The sequence below is a fragment of the Balaenoptera acutorostrata genome, chromosome 2 (assembly GCF_949987535.1).
Source record: "Balaenoptera acutorostrata chromosome 2, mBalAcu1.1, whole genome shotgun sequence".
Classification (NCBI taxonomy): Eukaryota; Metazoa; Chordata; class Mammalia; order Artiodactyla; family Balaenopteridae; genus Balaenoptera; species Balaenoptera acutorostrata.
In genome coordinates this window covers 46652819-46679612 of record NC_080065.1, presented here as the reverse complement: position 1 = coordinate 46679612, position 26794 = coordinate 46652819, and the positions used below count along the sequence as shown (strand labels likewise).

At 42.5% G+C, this 26794-nt stretch overlaps 1 protein-coding gene across 1 annotated transcript in view; it reads left to right on the top strand.

The window, feature by feature from the left end:
- Positions 1–26794, top strand: part of ANKRD55 (ankyrin repeat domain 55) — a 92979-nt gene that overhangs the window by 48744 nt on the left and 17441 nt on the right. Inside the window, exons 5-7 of the mRNA XM_007195603.3 lie at positions 1297–1357; positions 11721–11849; positions 23946–24130. Of these exons, the coding sequence (XP_007195665.2) occupies positions 1297–1357; positions 11721–11849; positions 23946–24130 (375 nt within the window). The remainder of the gene's footprint in view (positions 1–1296; positions 1358–11720; positions 11850–23945; positions 24131–26794) is intronic.

Below are 26794 nucleotides of genomic sequence, written 5' to 3'. Positions count from 1 at the left end.
ATGGTGTTTCCACTGTAAGCGTGTGCCTCTGGTGTCACTCTGTGTGTCCTAATCTCCTCTTTTTATGAGAACACCAGTCAAATGGGATTAAGGCCCGCTGTAATCCTTCATTTTAACTTAATTACCTCTTTAAAGGCTCTATCTCCAAATACAGGCACATTCTAGGGCATTGGGGGGTTAGAGCTTCAACATATACATTTGGGAGGGACACAATTCTTTCTATAACAGTGAGTATCCATTGATTTATTCATTCAGCACCTTTCTCAGTCGTTTCCAAATCTGATTGTTTACCAGAATTTTCTGAACAGCTTATTTAAACGGTAGAAGCTACGCTTCTCTCCAGACCTCCTGCGTCAGAAACCTTGAATATACAGCCCAGGTAAAAAAATATATCTCCCCAGGGAATTCTGAGATGGAGCCAGGGTTAAAAGTTCTAGGGTTAAGTATTCTAGAAATAACACTGTGTTCTAGGCATGCTTTAAATGCGGTATGCATATTAACTCATTTAATCCTCACGCTGATCTATAAGGTAGGCACTTTTTATTACCCCCATTTTATAGATGAGGATGCATAGGCACAGAGAAGTGAAGTTACTTGCCTGTGGTCACAGAGCTGGTCAGTGACAGGACTGGGATATGAACCCAGGTAGTCTGGCTCCAGAGTCTGGGCTCCTAACCACTATACTCAACTGCTTCTCTCCCACAGATGGAATACTGACCTCAGTCAACCAAGTATTGGGCCCAAGTGGGATAAGAACTTGAACTTGAGAATCATTGGCAGTTGTTTCACACTGATAACTGCCATTGCATGCTTAGGTATTTGTGCGTTTTAGAAAGAATAAGCGAAGTTGTAAATGCTGACTGCCTCCAGGTATAACCTGTACATTTAGAAGGCATGACACACGTACCTAGTGGTGAAGCAATTTGAAAGCACTCTATAAGTTTATGTAAAATGAATAAAAAATAAGCACTGGAGGACTTTGCTTCTTGGAGTGAACACAAAGGGATACAGTTCTGGTGAGTAAGATAAGCGTGAGGATTCGCTTTCTCCGTTCTCTTTGGCCGCTCCAGAAGCACTAAGATAGAGAGGAGGTGGGAGAAGAGATAGAGGTCTTCCTCCTACCTGCCTTCTTGTGCCTTCTTACCTATCACACTGGCTTTTTTTCCGTGGATCTTTCCCCTAGTAAATGCAAAGGGCGTATGGTCATTTGGAGGCCTTCAACAGACTGTATTTCTAATGTCATGTTCTCATTCAGATTCTGTTCTTTTAAGCCACTTCTCCTGTTTTTCTTTACAGGCTCCTAACAGTCCTGGTACAACAGTCAAACCTCAACGAGATTAATCACCAGGACAGCGAGGTGAGCCTGCCCTCTCAAGGAACAGTTGGCATTGCGCATGTTAGGGTGGGAATAAGGGCTTTTCTGAACCACAGTGCTTCCTCTCTTAAAGGTGCAAGGAGGGGATAGAGCAGTTTTGTGTTCCTACCCTGAGAGGGAAGCCTGTGTCTCCACTATGAATTCTCAGGCAGAAATGTATCCCTCTGTGGGTGTGGGTAGCTTTTAATAGGGAAGGATTTATTGCATTAAGTATTTAAGCATTTATCATACCACTGAAATTTTGTAATTTCCCTTTGGACATTGAGAAATAAATATTGCTCTTTCCTGTCTCCTCGAGTACCAGAAACTTCGAAGGCTGCCGACGCTCTCTCTTTGAGTGAAAGATGACAGATAGATAATAATTCTAGGCTCCCTGCTCCAGAAGCCACATTATTAATGCCAATGATCACAACTGCTGTTTGCTTTACGTTGCAAGGCAATCCTGTACAAGGCTTCCAGCAAGACAGCACAGCACTCCCAACTCGGTTCCTGAGGGAGGGTGGATCAGACCAGGGAGAGCCGCCCCAAAGCAGCTGAGGGTCTTTTATCTACTTAACTCTTCTAAAACCCAGGTCTGATTTTTATTAGCCAGCCTGATTTCTGTAATAGCTTCTTAAAACTGATTTAAATACCTGATTTTTAATGGAATTTTTTTTAAAAGTAACCTTGGCTTGACTGCACTAAGAATGTCTGATAACTTTAAGAAGGTCTGATAGCATTGAAAGTGCATCTGCCTCAAGATGCCAAATTACACTGTTTTCAAGACAAACTGGCCATAGACAACAGGATGGGAGGAAGCCCCCTAACATGGGCTGGGCCCCCTACCCCATATTTCTCCTGGGCTGGGCTCCTCATCTTTCTTGAGCCTTCTGAGCAAAGGCCTCCTTCCAACGTGCTTGGCAGTAATGACCACACCAAAAAGCCCCTACATCACAGCCTGGGTCTGAGGTTGGACACCTCCCTGACTCGGTGGGCACATGCTGCTTTCACCCCCCATGTCTTCACTGGTTTAAAGCAAAACCTCAGATGAGAGAGTATTGCACTGTTTTAAACTTCTGCTTTAAAAACGAGAACCAGAGATGAGAAAGTACACTCTGATCACTCTGCCCATGGTGTGAAATCAGGGAGCTTGGGGGCTTGCAGGTTATGTCAGCTGATCAAGAACTTCTAGACTCTGGGCAACTTGCCAACCACTTCTTCCACCTCCAACTCCTACCTTCACTCCCCCCACTATCTGGGACTTATTAGAAAGGGGACAAATTCAGTCATTCACACCCTAAAGCTAAATTCCTCTTATAGACATCCAACTCTGTCCCCTCCTCCGTGGAGCTGAACATCCCCTAGCAAAGTGACAGTTCCCTATTTTTTCCCACCCTGGGAGGCCCCTGGCTGGTGGAGACAATGAATGTAGACAAAAATCTTTCTAACGGTGGTAATTGTAACACTTTTCAGATAATATGTGGTAAATATTGGAGAAATCTCTAGTTCCTTCTCATGCAAAGCAACCTCTCAGAGAAGATTCCTCCTGCTCTTACACCAGCATTCTGACCTGTTGGCATTTCTGAGCAGGAGCCTCAAAAAGGACACTTCCCCCCAGTGTCGCAGCTTCCTCTTGGCACCATGTCACAGCACGTTTGAAATCCATCTGAAGCCAACTACTAAGTCTTGCCTGTGTGTTTCATTAACATATATATTGCTAGTGTGAGCCAATCCACATAAATTTGCAAGGGCTAATTTGCTCTTTGCCATTGGACAAAGGACAGTTCTGAAATGGAAAGAACACGGCCCAGGCTTTCTTTGTCATTTGTTACCTTGGAGGAGTTCCTGCATTTGGCTTCTCGGTGTTCTGAATAAGCAGTCGCTTACCGAACCCCGCCCCTCCCACAATCACTTTTCCAGTGACTTCCAAGCAGAATGTAGTCTCCATCATATATGAGGGGGTAACAGTTAAAGCACACACACACTCTACATCTGCTAAATAACAGGAAGCAAAAAACAGCAAAGGCAAAAGAAATCAGGGAAAAGGTAAGCTATTGCTGGCAGAACATTATGGTTTCCTAATGACAAGAGGAAAGAGCAAGACATAACCCCTACATAGTGTGAATAAAATTATTTTCCAATAACTGAAGGACTCCCAAGCTTATCACAATAATGGTTAAAGGTTAAATGGTCAATTAATAGAAATCTAACTTCATTAAGAGACATATTAGATTGTTAACTGAAACTAAACAATGGAGAGAGGGAGAGAGGAAGGAAAAAAATCTGTTTCTGAAGCCATACTCTAATTGCTTATATAAAAAAACCATGATATGTGCCACTTTATATCAGAGAGATGAATATCACTCTAGAGGCTGTCCTGATCTGAACTCAGTGACTTAAAAACATTTTCTGTGTTGTTAGTTTTTACTTGTATAAGTAATACATGAACACATTTGCTTCTTTAAAAATTTAAATATTACAAGTAATACTAGAAGTCCATGATTACTTCCACCCCACCACCTTAGCCCCCAATTGCTATTTGATGTGTCTCTTTCCCAGTCTTTTGTCTATTTACACTATGTGTGTATATATATATATAGACACATAGGCACCATGGAGTATAACATGAAAGATATCTCATGTTATATGTTATTCTGCAACTTTGATTTTCACTCAAGAATATGTCTTAGAGTGTCTTGGATATGTTGATGCATATAAATCTGGCTCATTCCTTTTAATGGCTTCATAATGTTTCACACTATGAAAATACGTCCTTATATTTTCTATTCTCCTATGAATGAATATTTAGGTTGTCTCCAGTTTTTCACTATCACAAACACTACTCTGAAGGGTGTTTGTATAAGCTTCCTTGAGTATTTTATATGAGCATTTCTCTAGAAGAAAAATTATTGGGCAGTAGAGAGTGTACATTTGTGTGTGTGGGAGGGGTTCTATTCTTTTTTTTAATTGAAATATAGTTGATTAACCATATTGTGTTAGTTTCGGGTATATAGCATAGTGATTCAGTACTTTTGCAGATTATATTCCATTATAGGTTACTACAAGGGTATAATCCCCTACGCTATATAGTATATCCTTGTTTCATATCTATTATATATATAGTAGTTTGTATCTGTTAATCCTGTACCCCTGATTTGTCCCTCTCCCCCGCCATTGGTAACCGCAAATTTGTTTTCTATATCTGTGAGTCTGTTTCTGTTTTGTGTATACATTCTTTTCTATTATTTTTTAGATTCCACATATAAGTGATATCGCATAGTATTTGTCTTTCTCTGTCTGACTTATTTCACTAAGTATAATATTCTGTAGGTTCATCCACATTGCTGCAAATGGCAATATTTCATTCTTTTTATGGCTGAGTAATATTCCATTGTATATATAAACACACATCATCTTAATCCAATCATCTATTGATGGGAACTTGGGTAGCTTCCATGTCTTGGCTGTTGTAAATAATGCTGCTATGAACATTGGGGTGCATGTGTCATTTCAAATCAGTGTTTTCATTTTTTATGGATATATACCCAGGAATGGAACTGCTGGATCATATGATAGTTCTATTTTTAGTTTTTTAAGGAACCTCTATACTGTTTTCCACAGTAGCTGCACCAGTTTACATTCCCACCAACATTGCATGAGGGTTCCCTATTTTTATTTTTAATATGCATGCCTGGTTGTTCTTCAAAACGACTGCATCAATTTATAGCTCCACCCATAGTGTAAAAGGGTGTTTATCACTGTTTGCCTATTGTTGGATTTCCTTGTTATTGTTTTAATTTGCATTTCCCTTATAGCCAATGAGATCGAGCATAATTTCATAGGTGCAATGGTCATTTTTAGATCTCCTGTGACTTGCCTGTTTAGGTCCTTTGTCCGTTCATCTGTTGTGTTACTTGTAATTTTCTTACAGATTCATAGTTTATTTTATACTCTGAACATTAATCCTTTGTCTGCTGTTGGATTGCAAATATTTTTTCATAGTCTGTTCCTTACTTTAGAACTGCTTGTGATGTCTTTTCCTGTACAGAAATTTTAAAATATGATATAATCAAAATGATCATTCTTGTCCATTGTTGCTTTGCTTTTGGTATCTTTTTAAAGAAGGCCTTCCCTACCCCTAGGGACATAACTACGCTATGCTAAATTTTCTTTTAGTTTGTTACAAGATTTTTTTTAAATATATGGTTCCATTTCTGAACTCTTTGTTCTCATTCCAATGATCTGTTTGTTTTTCCTGTTTCATTAACCACACTGCTTAGTTATAAAGTGACTTATTTAGAAGCTATTCACACTGTAAAGTTTAACACTGTGGGAAAAGCAAGATGGGTCAGATTGTCCTTTGTGCCTTTGTTCTTCTGGACCTCAGGGGAATCAATGACAAAGAGAGAGGCTTGTCTACTGCAGCTACAGAGAGTTAAGTTGCTAAATTCCTGGAACCTAACCTCTCCTGCTTTCATTTTAGCTTTGACAGGAAGAGCACCCCATCAAGAGTGGCTATGAAATGTTGGCATCTGGGTTAGAACTTTGAATGCATTTATCCAGAAAAGCACTGTTATGCATGGTATTTAGGATAGATTGTTGATCCTATATTAAATGCACATTCTGATATGAGTAGATTTTTGTGAGTGGCCTAACAATCCAAACTTCCATTACAACAGCACTCTCAGAAAATAAATCCAAGTTGCAAAAACAGATGTGAATCTTTGGATATAATTCTTAGCACTAAAGTCCACTTACAACATTCCTAGGATACAAGCATAAGCAGAGATTGTGCACTATAAAGGCAAAATCAATAGAAATAGTCCCTGACCCTAGAAATCTTTTTATTTTACAGTTGGCAAAAGGTAAAATAATAAAGCAAAAAAATTTTAATGCACCAGAATTTTTATCCTAAAAATGAACACCTTAACAAGTGGAGTAGAGTCACTACTACTTAGGAGCCCTCACTTCCCTCTCTCCCCCGACCCTCCTTTCCCCATAAGTTTCTAGGGGCAGTATTTTTTATCTTTGTGTCCCTAGAATCTAGTTCAGTAACTTACACATAGTAGAGTCCCCCCAAAAATACATGTTTAGATAAATAGAGAATTACATTATTAAATTCAAGAAAAAGTCATATAATTTTCTTTTATTGGCCTTTTCTCTCTTTGTTTTGTTGACCCAACTCAATGACCCATTTTATTTACCAGAGTTGACTCCCGGTGACTTTTAGTTATTTCCAAAATCTCCTCTCAAAAAAATAAGATTTTATATTATTCTAGATCTTAAAAAATGTACTGTAGATTCTAGGGCAGGGGTCCTTGTCCATTTTCATGACATGGACACATCTGGTATGTTGGGGAAGCCTATGGATCCCTTCTCAGAAAAATGTTTCAAATTACATAAAATAAAATATATAGAATTAAAAAAAATTATATTGAATAACAGATATCAAACTATTTTAAAGAACAAATTTGCAATATTAATATGCAAGCTTTTTTTGCTAACGCACTACTAATCTTTGTGATCTATAATTGTAAGGTTTTTCCCAAATAAATTTGAAGAAAATGGCTTTCATTACAGCACTTCTAACCATCTAGGGTTTTTTAGAATCTTTTAAAGTACATCATTTATTCCAATCTTTTGTATACAGAAGACCCTCTATAACTTTTGTGAGAGGTAGTCACAAAATTAATAATGTGTGAATATTAAAATGTCAAACAGAGCCAAACTGGACTTCTGTGAAATTCTAGATCCTTCAGATGATCTAGAATTGTTTTGCTGATCTTTCAAACACCTGCTAAAATTCTACCCCCAGTGCACCAAGGCGAGGGGTGAACCAAGCGCCCAGCCACATCACACATTTCTCTCTCTGTGTCTTTCAGCGTCTGCAAGAGCTGGTCTAAAAGTGCAATTCTGAAACATGAAAACTGCTAAGCACTTCATCAGATTTCTGCTTCATAAAACATAAAAGTCACAGTGGTTTTGGAAAAAAAGAAAAAAGGTCTGAGAAGCTAATAGGATTTGAAAGCCCTTAACTGAAATGTTGGTGGCACAGGCTCAAGGCACAGAATTACTCATCTGTACAAGAACCTGTTCCAAAACAGCCCCGCTATGCACCCAATAGTCACCACGCACAGTCCTATCAGCTATCTCGAAATGGATCCTAAGTCAACCAAAACTTAACATTTCCCTCCAAAACATTCTAGAGAGCTATGTTCTTAAATGAATGTAAGTTACTCTTCACTATTTGAGCCAATACTCCTTCTTTTTCAACAAAGTGGAATTCTACTGTTACAAGAGTCATCTGGGTGTTTGTTGTAATATATCTTCAGGTAGCTCCTAGATTTTCAGCCCTTAGATTCTTTGAAGGCCCAGTTGAGTCCTCAGGGACTCAGTGAGGAGCCTCACAGTTTGGACACAGGTGGCTGGCTTGCATTCGACAGACTCTAGTACCTTACACTCCCCATGAATTCAGGGGAGCCTGGATAACCTGCAATTCACTAATTAATTCTTCCTATGAACACTTCTTGAACACCTAATGTGTGCTTGGGCATATCACAGTGAATGAGCCATAGCCTCTGCCTTTAAGTGCATCACAGCTTAATCTTAGTCCCTATCACAGCTCAGTGCAAATGCCAATTGCCCAAGCCTGAAGTCTGCCCCGTAAATGGCCACCAGAGTCTTAACATAACACAACTAGGATGTGTTAGCTGTGTTAATAGAAGCTGAAAGAAGGAGGAGGCAGTTGTAGAAAAAAGTTCCTAAACAAAGTGTGTTGTGCAATACAAAGGGCTGCACTTGAGCTGATTCTAACAGTTTTGGTTTTCATATTACTAACTCTAAGAGGATGTATTTGTATTTCTCATTAGCCCAATTGAAAAAAACAGCAACAGGAAGTTTCCCTTGACTTGAGTGAATTTTGAAACCTGTTTATACTATAATATAAATACACAAATTTATATTATATAACATATTATTATTTAGAGAAGTAATGGAGTATTTCAAGTCTTGATTTGGGGCCACTCAGAGGATCAACAGTTATTTATAACACTGATCCCAAATTCCAGGGTAGGGGAGGAGTGGGGGGAGAATATGTATATTTCAATACCTTACAAAAATAAATGTCTGCCAGCTGCACTTTTAGAAGAAAACTAGAGGTGATGCCAGATGAAACAAATAATAATAAAGGGTGGCAACCCTTATGCTACTGAGAATCACCATTCTAGAAAGTGAGAAGACCCTGAATCTAGCTAAAATCACAAAGAAAAAAATTGTCCAGCAGCTGAGCTCACTTCCAAAATGAAAGTCTACTAGCTTGATGTGTGGAACAAGCATCTTCCTCCAGAGTTGGAGAGACCTGGATTTGAATCCCACCTTTGCCTTGTAACCAGTCAGTGGCCTTAGGGAAATTATTGGATTGGCCAAAAAGTTCGTTCGGGTTTTTCCATAACCCGAACAAACTTTTTGGCCAACCCAATATTTAACCTGTGTTTCAGTTTCCTCACCTGTAAAATGGGTCTAAAAATACCCATCTCTTAGGATTGTTGTAAAGATTCAGTGAAGTGAATAAAGTTCTTGGCACCAAGTAGGTATATGAAAAATGGTAGTGCTCCTCCCCACCATTTACCAAAGCATGCAGGAGGTGGGGGGTTTTGTTTTGTTTTCTTTTCTTTTCTTTTGTTTTTTCCAGCAGGGGGTTGGGGAAGGGTGTTTGAAGAGCATAACTCTTAAAGCCTAGAAGCTATATTTAGGAGACAAGGATTAACAGTGCATAATGACAGTTTAATTCACAATTTCACACTGAATTCTCATATTGCTAAATCTGTATCTCTGCATGTAGTGATTGCTATCTACCTCATTTGGAGCGCTCATCAGGAATTCTAACAGGTTTCAATTGAACAGTTGGTAACAATGATCATATCAGACAAGTTCATTTTCTATAAAGAAGTCATGTTCTGTCTGTCTTTCTTGTGTGAATGATTTTAGAAAGCAAAGCCAAATTTTACAAAAGCAAAAAATTCAATCAAGAACAGTAAGAAGTCACTCATTTAATAAGCCTTTACTTAGTATCCACAATGTGCCTGGCACTGTTCTAGGCTCCAGGGATTCAGACAGGCAGACAAGGGCCCTGCCTTCTTGAAGCTTACACCCCAGTGACTTCAAAATTGTCTCCAATGTCTTTAACCCTGGATACAGGTGGCACTTCATAAGGAAGCCAATGATTCTGAAGCAAATGGGACTTAGCACTGGGAATAATCCTTGCACAGTAAAAAGAATCTGATTCCCTGGAGTCCAGATGTCTAATTCCAGTGGGCCAAATTAAAAAATGAAGAGGACCCATTGAAATGCTGTGAGCTATTCTGAATCCCAAGTAATATTCAGCTGTTGCAATAAGAACAAGACGTTCCACTGTTTTTAGACCAGCATTCTTTTCCATATGGAACCAATTTCTTGAAATATCCTTAAGAGTATCTGGAGGCTCAGTGTTATGTGACACTTGAAACTTGAAAGCAGACCATAATGTAATGATTTAGAATATGGAACTGGTCAAGGGGGTTTAACATTCTAATCTCACGGCCCCACAAACATCACACCCTAGCTTCAGCTCGATCATAGACTTGTGAACTTCCCTAGAGCTCAGCTTCCTCTTCCACAAAATGGGAAGGACAGTGGCACCTGTCAGAGTTGGCTAACTGCTATAGCAAACAATTCGAAATCTCAGTGGCCTGACATAATAAAAGCTTAATTCCTGCTTGCTTCATAGCCCAGTGCTGGTTGATGAGGTGACCCTGTCCGACCTCATCAGTCAGGGTCCTGGGTTGATTAATCACATGATTCCAGCACATTCTTGAGCCTTGTCCTCCTCTACATTCAGTTGTCAGGTGAGGAGAAGAAAATATGTCAAAGACGACATAGGTTTTGTTTTCTAGACAGACCTTGGAGGGGTCGGGGCTTCCATCCTTCCATCCTTTCTGTCCACACTGCAATGGTCAGGACTCAGTCTCGTGGCTACATGTATCTGCTGGGAGGCTGGGGAGTGTAGACTGACTATGCGCCCTGGAGGGAGAGGAAGTAGAGTTTGGTGAGCACGTAGTGGACTTCACCACAATGCTAAATCCAAAAAGCTGTTTGGAGGATTAAGTGAGATAATATACATAAGAACTCATAAAGATCTCTAGATCAATACATATTAATTCTGGAATAATATTAGTTCTGCACTCCTAGCTAGGCTGAGGCCCATCTCCTCCACTCAGCTCATCTTGGATGAGCAGAGAAGGCCAAGGCGGTGACATTATCTTTATGTTACCTGCAGAGACAGCTCCAAAAAGAGAAAGCTACCTACGTCCTTTGCTCCCTTTACCAGGCATCTTAATCTAGAATCATTTTAGATACATTTCATATTATTGAGAGCCATAGTCAAGGAGAAGAGGCCGTCTTTTCATAGTACACTCCCAAATAATACTGGTTCTTTTTGGCAAATGTTTCCCAGAAGAAGCTTATCTTATTATTAAATGATGCCTAGAGTGTGTGACCTTAAGCTCTGAAAGAAGGTGGGATTCAGCAGATTGACTCATCCAGATCTGTTCTCCAAGCTGCCACAGAGTGATTTCTTCTAAACAATGTAAATCAGATCATGTCAACATCTGCTTAAAATCCCCCACTGTCTTTCTATTGAGTTTAGAATAAAATCCAAATGCCTTATACCGGGTATTCCCCATCCCACGCTCCCAGGATCAGCCCTGCCTCTCTCCAACCTCATCTCACATCTTTCTCCTCCTCTCCCTATTCATTCATTCTTTCATTCATTCATTCAACAGCTATTTATTTAGCCTTGGTTCAGTCCCTGGGAATACCGTAGTAAAATAGACAGTGCCCCTGCCCTGGTGGCGGGAGATGGCATCCCAGCATGACTGATCATGGGTGCCGGCCTTAGTGACTTGTTGCTCGCTGGTCTCTTCCCACAGTTCACCCCGGCTCACAGAGGCCCATGTAGAACAGTTCCTACCCCCGTGGTGGTTACTCTCTCACAGCACCCCAAGTACATTCTTTATAGCATTCAACAATCTGGAAAATGCTTTTGCTTGTTTGCGTGCGTTTATTATCTATCTTCCTCTACCACAGTGTAATTCCCATGAGGACAGGATCTTATTTATCTTATTCACTGTAGTATCCTTAACACCTGTTTGCCTGGCACCAAGTAGAAGCCCAATAAGTATCTGTTGAATGAATGGCCCAAGGAACGAATGAACTGACAGGCGGCAACCAGCACATCTGGTGGCGCCCTCAGGCCTGAGGAGAAAGTGTGCTCCGTTTTCCTGCCTGATATCCTGTGCTCATCTCTGTCCCTCTGATTGTGGTTTTGTAGGGAATGACACCACTCCACTGGGCAGCTTTCCACAACCGGCCTCAACACACCCAAATGCTGCTGAAGAAGGGGGCAGACCCCACCCTTGTGGATAAAGACTTTAAAACGGCTCTCCACTGGGCTGTGCAGGTGAGAAGTTAGCCAGTGGGCTTGTCTCAAGTATAAATGGTGTAAAACAATGTTAACAATTCTGAACATGTCAGACCTGAAAGATGGAATTTTCAAAGGTACAGTCCCAGCATTGATGTGGCCTTTATATGTACAACAGAGCAAGTAAGATACATGCTGCCCTCTTCCCTTCATTCATATCCAGAGCAGCAACAGCAAACCTGCCACTTTGGAGGATTTGGGTGCATCAGTTGCTGAGAAGAAATCCTGCCAAGGTAAAGAGGGGGAGGAGTTACAGAATATCACCCACCTCGGCTGTTACAGACACACACACACACACACACACACACACACACATACACACCCACACACATACACACCCCTCTCTCACTCTCTCTTTCTCCATCTCAATAATTGATGCTGGCTCACAGTGAACCAGGATAACCCTTCAAAGAATTATCAGGAAAGTCCCTTCAAAGCCTTTGGACCATGACTCTCTTCTTCCTTCCAAATCCTCTGAAGCAGAGTAATTCCAGGTGACCCTGAGCAATGGTGCTCTGAACAATGGAAATTGTGACTCATAACCCTACCTCACTACCCCAAAAGGGAATCTGTATCAGTACACATGACCAGAGAAATCAGAAATCTACAGTCCAAGGGGGGGAAAACTGGGACTTCCCGGTGGTCCAGTGGTTAAGACTCCACCTTCCAATGCGGGGGGTGCGGGTTCGATCCCTGGTCGGGGTTTCCACGTGCTGTGCGGTGCAGTGCAGCCAAAAATTTTAAAAAAACACAAAACACAAAGTGGGGAAAACTGAGACTAAGGTGAAAGAATGGCCATAGCTAACACTTACTGAAGTGTTTTCTAAGGAAATCGTTCAAAGGGAATGATTAACTAAGAGTTATCTCTTCTGTCCTTGAAAGGAGAGCGATACTATGCATCCTTTCAACAAACTTGCTAGCCCATTCTGTCTTTTCATGCCTAACCTAGACATCCCCCCTGTTTCTTTCTATCAGCCCAATAAGGGCACCCTTGCTGAACTGCTGCCAGGGTCCCTGTGATTCTGCACGCCCTGATGGTGGTTTCACTCAGGTGTTTTCACATGCCACACAACAGCAGAGGAGGGCACCTGGCACTTTCAGGGTTGACATGTGTGCCTGAGATAAGGGCAAAACAGAAGTGATTTGGAAACTACTCTGTTTTTGTTCCTACAAACTTGGCTTCAGTTACCCTGTAGCAGGGCCAGCCCTGCAAAACTGTGAAGTGAACAAAGCATGTTTTTGTCATCCTCACCTGCCCTGAGCACCCTCCTCCATACTTTCAGTATCTGATCAGCTGCCCTGTCCCTCTCATGCCGGTCCCCGCCCGCCCAGAGCCCAGTCCTCTGGCTGGTCAGGGGTCACCACTGGAGCAGTGGCCCCAGGGCAGCCTGGCTGGGCAACCAAGATGTATCCCACATGTGTTGGCTCTCAGCTGAGGTGAGAGTGGTATCAGAATCAAGCCTTTTCTGTATATTCACTCCCATCGCCCCTGTTTTCTGATTTCATAGATCTGGGATGGGGCTCATGCAGGTACATTTTGAAAAATCTCCCCGGGGAATTCTGACTGATATGCCTCCTCTGCTCCACCTTGCTCTACCACAGCCCAGTTTAGAGCTGCTGCTTGGGAGACGGCTTTGCAGTCGAATCATCAGCAGTGCTTGTAAAACAACAGATTCCCAGACCCCACTCCAGACCTTCTGAGTTGGGCTCTTCATGGGTGGGAACCCTTGTTTTGATCCTCCAAGAGGCAATTTGGCAAAATCCAAAGAAAAATGTGCTCAACTCAGAAGATCTGAGTTTGCATGAACAGAGCTGGCTTTGTTCTGAGAAGAGTCACCTAAACCTGCTTGGCTTAACTATAGGTGTATCTTTGGGGCACGAATGAGACCGTGCGTGTGACAGTGATATGTAATATTCTTTGTAATTGGAAGAGATTATCATTTTTATTATGGCTCCCAATTTCCTCCATGAAAGCTTAGTTATCATACCCACATCTACATACTGTATTCTTTCTCTCTACTAAATGTTATAGCTTTTAACCTGCTACATTGATTTCAGTCCTGTCTGTACATTAGAATCATCTGAAGAGCTTTTAGACAATACTGATACCCAAGCCCCACACCCTTAGATTTTCAGTCAGTTTGTCTCGGGTGGAGCCTAGGTGTCAGTAATTTTTAAAGTTTTCCCTTCTTCCAGGAGATTGTAATGTCCAGCTGGGGTTGAAAACCACTATGATAAATGAATTCGTATTAATGGGTTCTAAAACCTTAGCTTCTCCTACCTAAGATGTTTACATTTTGATCATGATTTTGTATAATAAGCATAATGCCTCACACATTTGTATACTCAATAGCTTAATAAATGTTTCATGAGAAAAAAAACAAATTTCATGAGCACCTATTCTGCATCTGGCATTGCGGGGGGAAAGATTAAGAAGACAGGTTCCTTCTAGGACCCCTACAATTGTATGTAGTATTGCATGTGCTTATGTGTGAGGATGTTAGCATACAATTTTCTGAGGAAGGTGTTTACGGTTTCTTCAACTCTTCAATGAGGATCTGTAACTACCCCCACCCCCCTGCAAAAAAAGGTTAAGAATCACCCTCTGGAGGAACTGTACACCCTCTCCCTCCCTGTGGTTAGCAGTAAAATTCAGAAGTGGTGTGTTCTGCCCTTTACTCTGCAAAGAAGACTGAGGGTAATTCCGAATGTCAGCTGCAACCGGGATTATACTTGCCTCCGTTAGCCTTCTTCTTCATTTATAACTCAGGGCCAGCACTGTGCTCCTCATAAAGTTTTTCCACATGAATGAGTCTATTTCCCATTGTCATTAATTCCTTTCACTGAACTTCCTGCTTTTCTCTTGGACTATATGAGACCATATTTAAAGCGATAGCACTTTGAACTAATAAAGCTTCTGTATTTGACCCAGGCAACCAAAGCAGTAAAGATTTGAAACATTGGGCCCGAAAAGTAAACTAAGTTTGACTTCTGCCCCCATTTCTTGGGTCCCTTGGTAGCTGGTGGTGCCCTCCTGTGGGCCCATTGCCCTCGTTCGCCTCCCCCATCTGCCCAGGAGAGCCAATTGCGTGGCTCTCTCTGGGCTAACACTGAGCAGAACGCTGTCCCTATCTGCATCCAGTCTCCCTTGATGGAATCGCAGTCCCTTCGGGGCATGTTCTTGCCTATCTGTGATGACACTAGCTTATCAGGAGTCTACACAGGTATCTCTCAGACTCATCTTCCTCTCACTCCTCAACACTGCAGAAATTTAGTCATTAATCTTTTCGTCATTCTCCTTTCCTCAGAAAGCCCATCGGTTCCTAGGGCTTTGACTATCATTCTACTCAGAATTTCCTCAGATCAAAATCCAGCTCTGACCTCTCTCTCGAACGTTAAACTCACATTTCCAACTCTACCAGGCATCTTCCCATAATTTCCCATGGACACGTCAAACTCAGTATGTTCAAACTGGATCCATGATCTCTCCTTCCCGTCACATTCCCATCCACTCAGTAGCCCAAGCCAAAGGCCATCATGTGGCCCATGGACACTGCTTCCTTATCATCCTTCATGTGTAATTGGTTATCAAGACCTCTCGATTCCACCTCCTTAGGTCTCACATCTCTGTCTCCTCCTTTCTGTCCCCACTGTATAGATGAGGGCCCCAGCAGGAAACAACCCACTCAGATGGGATTATTTGAGCATAGATTCATAAAGAGGCTATTTACACACAACAGCAGGTTGCCATTAGGGCGTCTGGGAGGGCATGGGAGGGAATGGTTACTAAGACACAGCAGAAGCTGTAGCTGTAGGAAAGGGCCTAGGACGGAAACTGTAGCCTTTGATGGAATAGTCAAACTGTGGCCTAGCAGGGAGGGAACTGGAGGATAAATGCCCCAATCACTCTTTCCTCCTACATCCATCTCCTGTCAGTACCACTCACTGGCCAATCCCAACCAGAAGCCAAAGGGCAAAGGGGTCCATTTGATGCAATTCATACATGCTAAAGAGTAGAGAGCAGGATGAAAAAAGATGGAGAGTTAACCGGGAAGAACAAATGGAGACAATTTAGTACACCTACCATCAGTGCCTTAGATCAAGCTTCCCCTATCTCTCACCTGAACAGTTTCAGTATCTGTATTCCTACTTTCAGCCCTTTCCTTCTCCAGTCTATTCTCACATTGCACCAAGTGCTCTTTCTACAAATCACAAAGGAATGCACTAACATAACTGTTACTACACCAAAACAATTATGGTCACTGCTGGTTCTTGGCTCAAAAACCTTCACTTCACCATTTTCTAGTAAAGAACAAACTCCTTGCCTTGCACTTACTGCCATGAACAACCTCTCTGCAACCCACCCCACTCCCTGCCCTTTCCTCTTCAAGCCATATAGGCTTTACTCCAATCATACTAGAATATTAATAATCTCCTCAATACATCGTAAAGATTCATCCTGTCTTCCCCTTGGTCATGCTCTTCCCTTTTGGTGAAATACTTCTTTCTTCTTGCACTCCCTGCATCATCCCTTCTAACTGCAGAATTTATACTTGTTCTTCCTTATTTCTCAAGGCCCAACTAAGTTCACCCTCTTTGTTGAGCTCCCTTTCAGAATTTTTCCCTCCGTCTAGCACTTCCTTACTTCTATTACTGGTGTTATGATCAGTGGGGTGCCTGTGTCTCCTCTTCTAGACTATGTGCTTAAGGGCAATGTGCCTTACTCATCCAGATGTCTCTCAAGACCCAGAACAGATCTTTGTGAATCTTTGTGAACACCAAAAAGGTGTTCACTGAATTCAGTTCAATAAGCTTATCCATCCCAAGTCAGTGGGAATAGTGGCTTATTGGGTTCTTTCTGTGAGATACCATTTTCAGCTTAACTGAAACTTGCAGGAATGCAACACCTTAGTATCTTTTTTTTTTTTTTGGCTGCACTGGGTCTTTGTGGCTGCGTGTGGGCTTTCTCTAGTTGTGGCGAGCGGGGGATACTCTTCGTTGCAGTGCACAGGCTTCTCGTTGCAGTGGCTTCTCTTGCTGCAGAGCATGGGATCTAGGCACATGGGCTTCAGTAGTTGTGGTGCACAGGCTCAGTAGTTGTGGCTTGAGGGCTCTAGAGCACAGGCTCAGTAGTTGTGGCGCACGGGCTTAGTTGTTCTGCCGCATGTGGGATCTTCCCAGACCAGGGATCAAACCCATGTCCCCTGCATTGGCAGCCTCCTTAACCAGTGCACCACCAGGGAAGTCCATGTGCCTTAGTCCATGTGGCTTAGTATCAAGGAGTTTTTTCTAATGATAGGAATTCTAGGATAGATATGATGGCAGGTCAGTGAGAAGGGCAAGTATCTACTGCCCCTCAAATCTCACCTCTAGCTCCTTCCTCCTAATCCTAGAAAATGTGTTTATTTGGAATCTTCCTCAGCAGTACTCTTCTTTCAGTGCATTTTTCAAGGGAGGTTAGAAAGAAAAGAACTGCAGTAATATAAAACTGTTTCATGTTTGTTCATTCAGTATGTGGTTATGTGGTTAAGGAAATTATACACACACACATACACATACCCTTGGAGCTCTTGAATATAACCATCAACCCCAGTGCCTGAGACTGATTTGGTCCAGCATGGAATCCTCCTCCTTCCCGTGGTGGCCAAGATCTGTGGTCAACTGTTTGAACTGTATCAAAATCCTATAAGTATACTTTAAATATATTCAGAATGTCAGAGGATAATTATAAATGTCATAGACCAGTGGATCCGGGTCATAGATGGAAGAGCCTTAGAACTGGAAAGGACCACACAAGTCATTTAGTCCAACCCCTCAGTTCACAGGTGGTGAAACTAGTGCACATGGAGGTTATCATGACCCAAACACACCCCACGCCTGCAGAGACTCAGGCCACACGACTCCCAGTGCTTGATAAGAGGAAAACTACAAAGCCACATAAGCCCAGAGTAAACAAAGAGAAAGTCAAATTTACGAAATCAACCCCATTACCCTGGGAGCAAAGACTGAGCTGTCTTGAAGGGTAGCCTAAGTTAAAGTGGCCTGCATGTGTCAGCTCCCCAGTGCTTGGTTGCAGAGAAGAAGGGGATGAGGTAGACAGAGAAAAAACAGGAACTCACCTAGGAGTAAACACAAGTGAGGAAAGAAGCGAAAAGAGAATGAAAGGCGGGAGATAGTGTGAAAAAGAGAGGGAAGCTAAGAAAAGGATGAGTAAAATTCTATTTCGTTTGGCTTTGCCCAGAGTTGGTCAGGCTTGTTTTTTTTTTATTAATTTATTAATTAATTTATTTATTTATGCATTGTTCAGCAAATATTTATTATGAGTTACTCTTTGCTAGACTCCATTTCAACAGAAAGATTCCCAGTCATAGGTGTGGCAAGGGCAATGCAGAGATGTCCTAGAGACTGTCACCTTGCCAGACAGCTAGAAGCAGAAGCTAGACACTGTCTACACACTAACACAGCAGGGAAGGAGGTTTCATGGGGGGCTTTTCCATATTAATCATTAGAACACCTGTGAAATGAAGTAGTTCAGCAGCTGAGGGTCACCATGCCTCACTGCCCCACCCCCCATTTCTATCTTCCACTAGCTCTCCAGGAGAGTCAGCCCCAGGCTTTGGGATACAGCAGCCTCTGGAGTCAGGCCAAGCAGAAAGCCTGGGTCCAAAGGGGCTAACCGTGAAGATGGTCCTGACTCCAAGCCAGGATATTGGGCCCCTTTGTCCTCTAGTTAGCCCCAAACCCTCAACTCTCAGGTGTTCACACTATACAAACTAGTAAAACTTCCCCTCCAGCTCCTTTCCAGTCTAACACATCTGGCTCCAGCTGAACTTACGGGCCAGTGTTCTCATAGCACAAAACCACCGAGCCCTTTAAAAGGGCCATGTGACCTAAAACCCTTACGTCCGCTTTGTACAGTCACTGTCATGTGACAAACAGACCCCTACCTCCAAGAGAAGGATGGAGATTGGAGTTCCCTCCCTGAAGAACCCACCATAGAATTAATGCCGCCAACACGTTAACAAATAAACAACTAGTCCTAAATCTTGTGTTAAGACTCCTTGGGAGATTACCTAGAATAAAAAGAGTCTACAATCGGGACTTCCCTGGTGGCGCAGTGGTTAAGAATCCGCCTGCCAATGCAGGGGACACAGGTTCGAGCCCTGGTCCGGGAAGATCCCACCTGCCTCAGAGCAACTAAGCCTGTGCGCCACAACTACTGAGCCTGCACTCTACAGCCTGTGAGCCACAACTACTGAGCCCGCGTGCCACAAGTACTGAAGCCCGCATGCCTAGAGCCCATGCTCCACCGCAATGAGAAGCCCGCTCACCGCAACAAAGAGTAGCCCCCGCTCTCCGCAACTAGAGAAAGCCCGTGCGCAGCAATGAAGACCCAACGCAGCCAAAAATAAATAAATGAATGAATAAGAGTCTACAATCAAGTACTGGAATCTTGTTTTTTATCAGTCTCCTGTAGCAAAATTACTGTACGTTAATTCAACTTTCTTCTTGGCAAGCCTTCTTGTGAATTCCCCTCCCTCATGAGGTATAAAGAAAAAATGACTAGGACTCAGTAGTTCCCAACAGTTTTCAGAGTACATGAAGGCACTTTATGGATTACCCATGGACAAAAAGAACAAAAATGCAGCAAAAATAAGTAAATTCACAGTCTCATTTGGCCACCCAATGTAGAATTCTAGAGCTCCATAATAAGATCTATACAACATTCTTCCCTTATTTTTTTTTTTTTTAAATTATTCTCTTTTTTTTTTTTTTTTTAAAGTTTTACTTGATTTTATTTATTTATTTATTTATTTTTGGCTGTGTTGGGTCTTCGGTTCGTGCGAGGGCTTTCTCCAGTTGCGGCAAGCGGGGGCCACTCTTCATCGCGGTGCGGGGACCGCTCTTCATCGCGGTGCGCGGGCCTCTCTCTATCGCGGCCCCTCCCGTCGCGGGGCACAGGCTCCAGACGCGCAGGCTCAGCAGTTGTGGCTCACGGGCCCAGCTGCTCCGCGGCATGTGGGATCTTCCCAGACCAGGGCCCGAACCCGTGTCCCCTGCATTAGCAGGCAGATTCTCAACCACTGCGCCACCAGGGAAGCCCCATTCTTCCCTTATTGAATGATATTCCCACCAAACGGAAACCCACTCTCCATTCTTCCTAAGGGCCCTTCTGGCCAACATCCCATTTCTTCTGTCCTGGTGCTTCCTGGTGTCTGTGACCAAGGCTTCCCAGACCTGGAGACTCCCTTTGACTGACACTCAGCCCATTTTGCCAAGAAGGGAATGCTGTTACCAGGAGACCACTGAGCCAGGGCCTCAGCTCACAAACTAGTACTCTCCAGGGCTCTCTCAAATTCTTGTGAGGGTGCACCATGGCAACCCTCCTAGGAGAGGATTTTAAAGCACCTAATGTTGAAAGAAGGTCTCAGTTGGCAAGGCGCACTTCATTGCTACTGATGTCGCTGATCCCAAGAGCAGTTTTCGCTTAAATTCCTCCCATATGAACATGCAGGATCAAATAAATAGACCGTACTTTTAACTGGAGACAAAATGGTGTAGTGGTGAAGTACGAGGGCTCTGCAGACAGTCAGTCCTGGCTTTGCCACCTCTTGGCTGTGACAGTGGGCAACTTAATCCCTCTGTGCCTCCCAATTTCTCCTCTACAATATGGGGATGATAAGAGTACCTACCTCATGAAGTTGTTGTCAGGATTAAATGAGTTAGAACATGGAAATGCAGTGTTGGGCACAGAACGTTCACTCGGTAAACATTGCTATCACCATTACTCCTGGGAGGATAGTCTTATAAGGAAAAAAAAAAAAAAGGCAATGATAATGTTGTAAGTAAGGGCCAGGTTTAGAGACAAAGGAATTGTCTGGAAGATTCAGGACAAAAGGCATTTTGGAGGAAAAGTGTAAGGGGGTGGAATTTCTCTTGTCCAGAAAAGCCGTGTAAGACTCCAGCTTGCAAGGGGAATGCTGAGTGGGACCGTGGTCAGGAACTCAGAAGAGGCCCACTGAGATGTGCTGGGCCGCAGCCTCTATCTCAGCTGGCTGCTCCTTCCAGAACGGCTCCTCTGTGGGTCAGGCAAGGAGAGAGGAAGGCAGTGTGTAAGAAGTGGGTTTTGTTTTTTCCATCTGTGCCTGACACTCCATCCCACACAGAGGGAGAAGCGTGACAGAGTGTTTTGCTGTTTGAATCACTGTGGCAACCTGAATTCCTTTGCTCTTCCAGGAAACCATAAACGAAATCAATTCATTGAGCGGACACTCTTTTTTGCTTCTGTTTTCCTTTTCCAATGGCTAGTGCTTCTTAAAAGGGGAGAGGGGTCTCTTGATTGTTTTAAATATACCATATTTCAGACCCCTCAAAATATGTTTACCTAACATCAGGTGAAAGAACCTTAGAAAAGCTGATAAAGCAGGCACAGAAGCTTAGATGTGTTCACTGTAGCCACCTTTTGATGACAGGCATGCCATAGAGGTAAAGTCGTTGATCCGAATTATTTAAAAGTCATTGTGAGACAAAGGAAGAATGGAGGGAGAAAGAGGATGTAAGGGAGAAGGTGAGAAGGAAAGAAGGAAAAAGGTTGCAGGCAGGGCCCACTTTATGGGCGTGTGACCAGTAAAGCCACAGGTGCCCCACACTCAGAAGGGAGCTCTGTGCTGGGGGTATAATGCTCTGTGGCCATCTGAAAAGTCTCAGTAATTCTATCGATGAATTTGTGTTTTGTATGTTAAGTCTAATAGGACAGTGGAGACTCAGCTCACACAGTCCCACCTCCCTGCCGCCCTGGGACAGATGCTCAGGCCCCAGCTCCCCAGTTCCCTGGCAGGGGTCTGGGCACAGACTCAGGCAGGGTCAGGATTGAGCATGCGCTGAGTTGCAAGATGGGGCCCTAGGCACCTGTGAGGGTTTGCACTCACCGTGAGAATGCCCAGCCCAAGGGAGCGTGACACTAAATAGCAAATAAAAATCGCAGTGACAGGTCCAGAGAGACACCATGGAAGAAGGGAATACATTATTCCTCTGCCATGTGAACAGGGGGCTCCACATTTTCCCTGGGCCCCATAAATTATGTAGCTGGCCCTGGTTGTAACATTTAAAACCCACTCAGCACTCTTTCTGGGGCTCAAAGTTGAGAGCTTTGAGTGCTCTGAGCCTTTGGTCCTGCAAGAGGTTGCAGAGCTTGTATCAGCTGCAGTCCCCTGATGCAGTGGGAGCACACTCGAGGGTTCACTGTGTAACGGTTCCCTGTGAAGCCACGCTGAGTAACGAGATATCCGGAGAGTCCTCAGTGCAAACAGGGAGAGGGGAGGGAAAGGAAAAGGAAAAGCAAAAATGAAAGGGTGCTGTTCCACAGAATTGTGCAAACTGACTCAGAGGTTCTAAAAGACAACCCTGGGGTCAAATAAACTGGGATAATAAAGTGGGAGGAATGCCAAAAGAAACTTTACATGGGAAAATTTATTAGGAGGTGGCTGTCGAATAGCACTTGGAATGTATTAGAATTGTAGCTTTAAAAAAGTTCAGCACTCTCAGCTGATTCACTTTGTTATACAGCAGAAACTAACACACCATTGTAAAGCAATTATACTCCAATAAAGACGTTAAAAAAAAAAAAAAAGTTCAACACTCTTTCTGCCCAGGACCCTAAGCCCCGCACGTGACCTGGCTCCTGGCCCCCAGAACTAGTGCGTGTCTCTGCCGTTTCTTTAACCTGCTCCTCGTGCCTCCTAGAGACCTCCATTCTTCCCATAAGACCCGCTGCGTGGAGATGCAGGGTCTATATGGAGTCATGGAGAACATTAAAATGCTGACGAATTATTTGGACTGTTTTATAATCTTTACACAGATATCAGGAGAAATCTGAAAGATAAGACTTTCCACTGTGTGAGATAAAACTAGAATTTATTTTATTGGCCATTGAGGATTTATTGTCATCTAAAATTGCAAATGCTTATGCAGTGTTTTTTGTATTTTTCAGTCCAATGAAAGGTAATATGCGCAGCATTTACTTACTCATTTGTTCAAGCTGAAGAGATGTAGGATGCTCTCAAGAAAGAGCTGGTGACTTTTAAGGCTGGGACAGGTTACTAAAAAGAGTGTAGAATAGCCTCCCTTCAAAGATAAGATAAGGGCTTTCCTGGTGGTGCAGTGGTTGAGAATCCGCCTGCCAATGCAGGGGACGTGGGTTCGATCCCTGGCCCTGGACAGTCCCACATGCCACAGAGCAACTAAGCCCGTGTGCCACAACTACTGAACCTGTGCTCTAGACCCCATGTTCCACAACTACTGAAGCCTGTGTGCCTAGAGCCCGTGCTCCGCAACAAGAGAAGCCACCGCAATGAGAAGCCGCGCACTGCAATGAAGAGTAGCCCCCCGCTCGCCGAAACTAGAGAAAGCCCATGTGCAGCAATGAAGACCCACAGACCCAAAAAAAAAAAAAAGATAAGATAAAAACTTACTATACACCTACACAGAAAGTGGGACCCAGTTTAGACGGTTGCCTGAAGTTCTTTCCTTTTCTTACTTATTTGTTTTTATTTCTTTTTATCAATTAGCTACTAAATTATGACGTACTTCTTTTCACAAAGGATTTTTGACAATTAAGTTACATGCAATTTATAGCAATTTGACCATTACCAGATCATTCTGATCATCATTACGTCACTAGTCAGTACTCGTCATAGTCATTTTGTTAATGTTAAAATTAACTCTGCCAGCTTCTCAGGGGTTAACCTCTACAGCAAGTGGGGGAAACAAAACGAATATATTTAATGAGGAAGTCATCTAGGTGGCCCACCCATTGTGCTAGCTCTAATGTCAGTCAATTACACCTGTATTTAAGTCCTTAGTTCACTGATTATGGAAGACAATTTAACTCTTACAGGAGACAAAAATCCCTGCAGTGACTTGAGACAAGTGGAAATTTGTTTGTGGGTTTGATAAAATGAATTTTCTTTTTTTGTTGTTTTGAATTTTTTTGCTTTGAATTTTTATCTTAATTTGCATAGACAGGGAAGAGCACTGGATTGTACATAATGAGCTTTCTTTGACTCTGTTTTCCAGAGTGGAAATAGAATTCTGTGTTCCATCATTCTGAGCCATCACCAGGGTCCTTCCATAATCAACTACGACGATGAGAGTGGGAAGACGTGTGTGCACATCGCCGCAGCAGCAGGTTTCAGTGACATCATCAACGAGCTGGCAAGATTCCCTGAGTGCAACCTGCAGGCTCTGGATGTGGACGACAGGTATCCATGGCAACTCGGAAATGTGGGGAACTACCAGTCATCTTTTCCAAATTTTAATCTCAAAATAAAGAAGATGTTTAAGGAGTTATCCTATATGACTATATCCTTACTGCCAGTAATATTTATACATACGCTTGTGACAATAAAAGCTGCTCTATTTTAGTCAGGGCAGGAAAAAATCATTGTTATGAAGAGAAACGCCATGACTGTACAGTATTGTCAGACTTTCCACTTTTTGCTAACCGTTCTCAGTGTTCTCAGAAGGCCTTCTGTATTATCAGCTTCCTGCTATAGGCACTTTTTGTTCTTAACAGTAAGTCTTGATTCTTTTCCTTCGTTCCTGGATTATGTCATAAAGTCAACAAGCTCTTGTTATCCAGAGAAGAGCATAATAGAGGCTTTGTGTTCAGAACTAGATGTGACCTTATCAGGGTTCTGTTTTGGGTTTCTTCAGTCATTAAAGATGTATTTGCATAGAAAAGGAAGCTGAGTCCAGAAAGGTAAAGAGACTTGCCTCAGAGGTATTTAGCAACTAAGTGAAAACTTGTACCCTTGACTTCTAAACAGAGCTTTTCACCTGCATGCCCTTCATCCATAATCAACTCTTAGAACTTTTCAATTACAATGTGTATCTAACCTTTCTTTCAGTTAGGCACAGACTCAATGGAAATATAAGAATAATATAACAACAAATAAGACTATTGAAAACGAGTATAAGGCTTGTACACTACGTATAGTTTTGTTTACCTTTTTCTATTGAAGTGCAAATCTAGCCACCTACTTATCATGATTTTAGATGCCCCAAGAAGCACTTCCTACTTCCTGATACCTGAAATCCTTATAACACAGGGGGGAAAAAATCTTGGGTTCCATGTAAGTCTCAGAAGCTGGAGATGGTTAACATGATGACTTTAATTAAAATTAAGGTATAAATAATTGAAATTAGACCTTTTCCTAAGAGCAGATGTTGAACTTGAGCAGGTAAGAAACTAATAGGACTTAGTTACATGAGGAGGAAAGGTGAATGATCCAAAAAGAGAAGAAAAGAACACATCTAGGAAAAGAAGGCTAGAAAAAAGTTTGCCTACTTCAAAATACTTGTAGAACCAGCTCTGAATAGAGTATTTCCCATTTTGCATTGTCACATGCTTAGCAGAGAAAATTTAGTTCCCCCAGCCTCAGGGAAGAAAGAAAAACCAAGGGCAGAAAGAAAATGCAAAAGATTGGGTCCTACAAGGGTTCAAAGTGAAGTAAAATCTCAAGAAAGGTCTAGTTCCTGCTCCAAAGTTCAGCTCATGTGTTGCATAGACTAATCAAATCCTGCTCTTCATTTTCTTTCAGTTTCTGCATCCTGCATTGTGTAGCTGTGCCTTCACATTGAAACTGTAAGCTTGTATTAGTATAGAATTTTTCAAAATTTTCATGGGTTTAAGTACTTAATGCATTTGCAACAACTGTGACTTCGCTTTCCTTCTTTTTTTTTTTCCCCAGTGGAGAGAAAGTTTTTGAGGAAAGAGAAGAAAAATAAGGCAATGATTTAAAAAAAAACAAAAAAACAACCTAGGATGAGGGAAAATATGGGGAAACTAGTCCTCCTAGATATTAAAACACATCATAAATCTATGACATTTAAAACACAGTGGTACTAGCCTAAGATTGATGGCACAGAACACATAACTCATAAATAGCTTATGTAGCTTAAATGTCCCAAATTTCATCAGTCTATGAGGTCATACTTTCCTTTAGTACCCAAGTCATTTATTTTCAGGAAGGAGAGTCTTTTATCAAACTCTCCTCCCTACACATATCTGGGAATTATCTAGAGAATGTTTGCATGTTCCATAAATCGTTCCTTGACTTCTCTTCAGCCAACACTGCATTCTTGTGCCCCTCATCTCCTGCCATTCAGAGACCACCTCATCAGCCCACTGCTTGTCTGTGATGAATTTCTTCTGAATCATGGGCCCTGATTCTCCAGCTCCTCACTGTGATAGCTGAGTCCAGCCTGCTATGTTTGTAGGACTATCCTGAAGCTTAGAGATAAGAAAGGAAGTACAGCTTAGATAACTTGAAATTGGATGCTACATATTGCCCATGAAGGCTCTATGTGTATTAGTTAGAAGTTATCTATGCTTCTCCTGTTTCTCTGCAAAATAATTTTTTTCCCTGTGTCCTTCTGGACCTCTTCTTCCATGTTGATGGCCAGAAGGATTAAAACAGTCACTCTTAGCAATTGTTGTGAAGGAGTATTTCACAGTGCTCCAGAGAGAATTGTCACGTGTTGGTAAACCTGACTACCTTGATGTCCAGCCCTCCATCTACTGAATTTATGGGCAATATATTCGCTAAGCAGGAAGGCATAATATGGCTGGTGCCTCATCTTGTTTCATAATAAATATTGTTTGGAGACCTCACTCACACAGAATGGAATGAATCATATCTGCTACATGTTCAAATAGGCAGTGTTGGATTGATGACTATGTTGAAAAAATATACGGTCCTATTAAGGGTTCTCAAATTTCTGCCCATATCATAACATGAGGAAAAGGATGCCTGATTGACAGAGGACACGGTTTACCATGGGGACTGTGGTCTCACTGCTGACATGGCTACTCTCTGAATACTAAGGCCCAAGCCCCTTCACAGATGCCCGGCCCGCAGGCT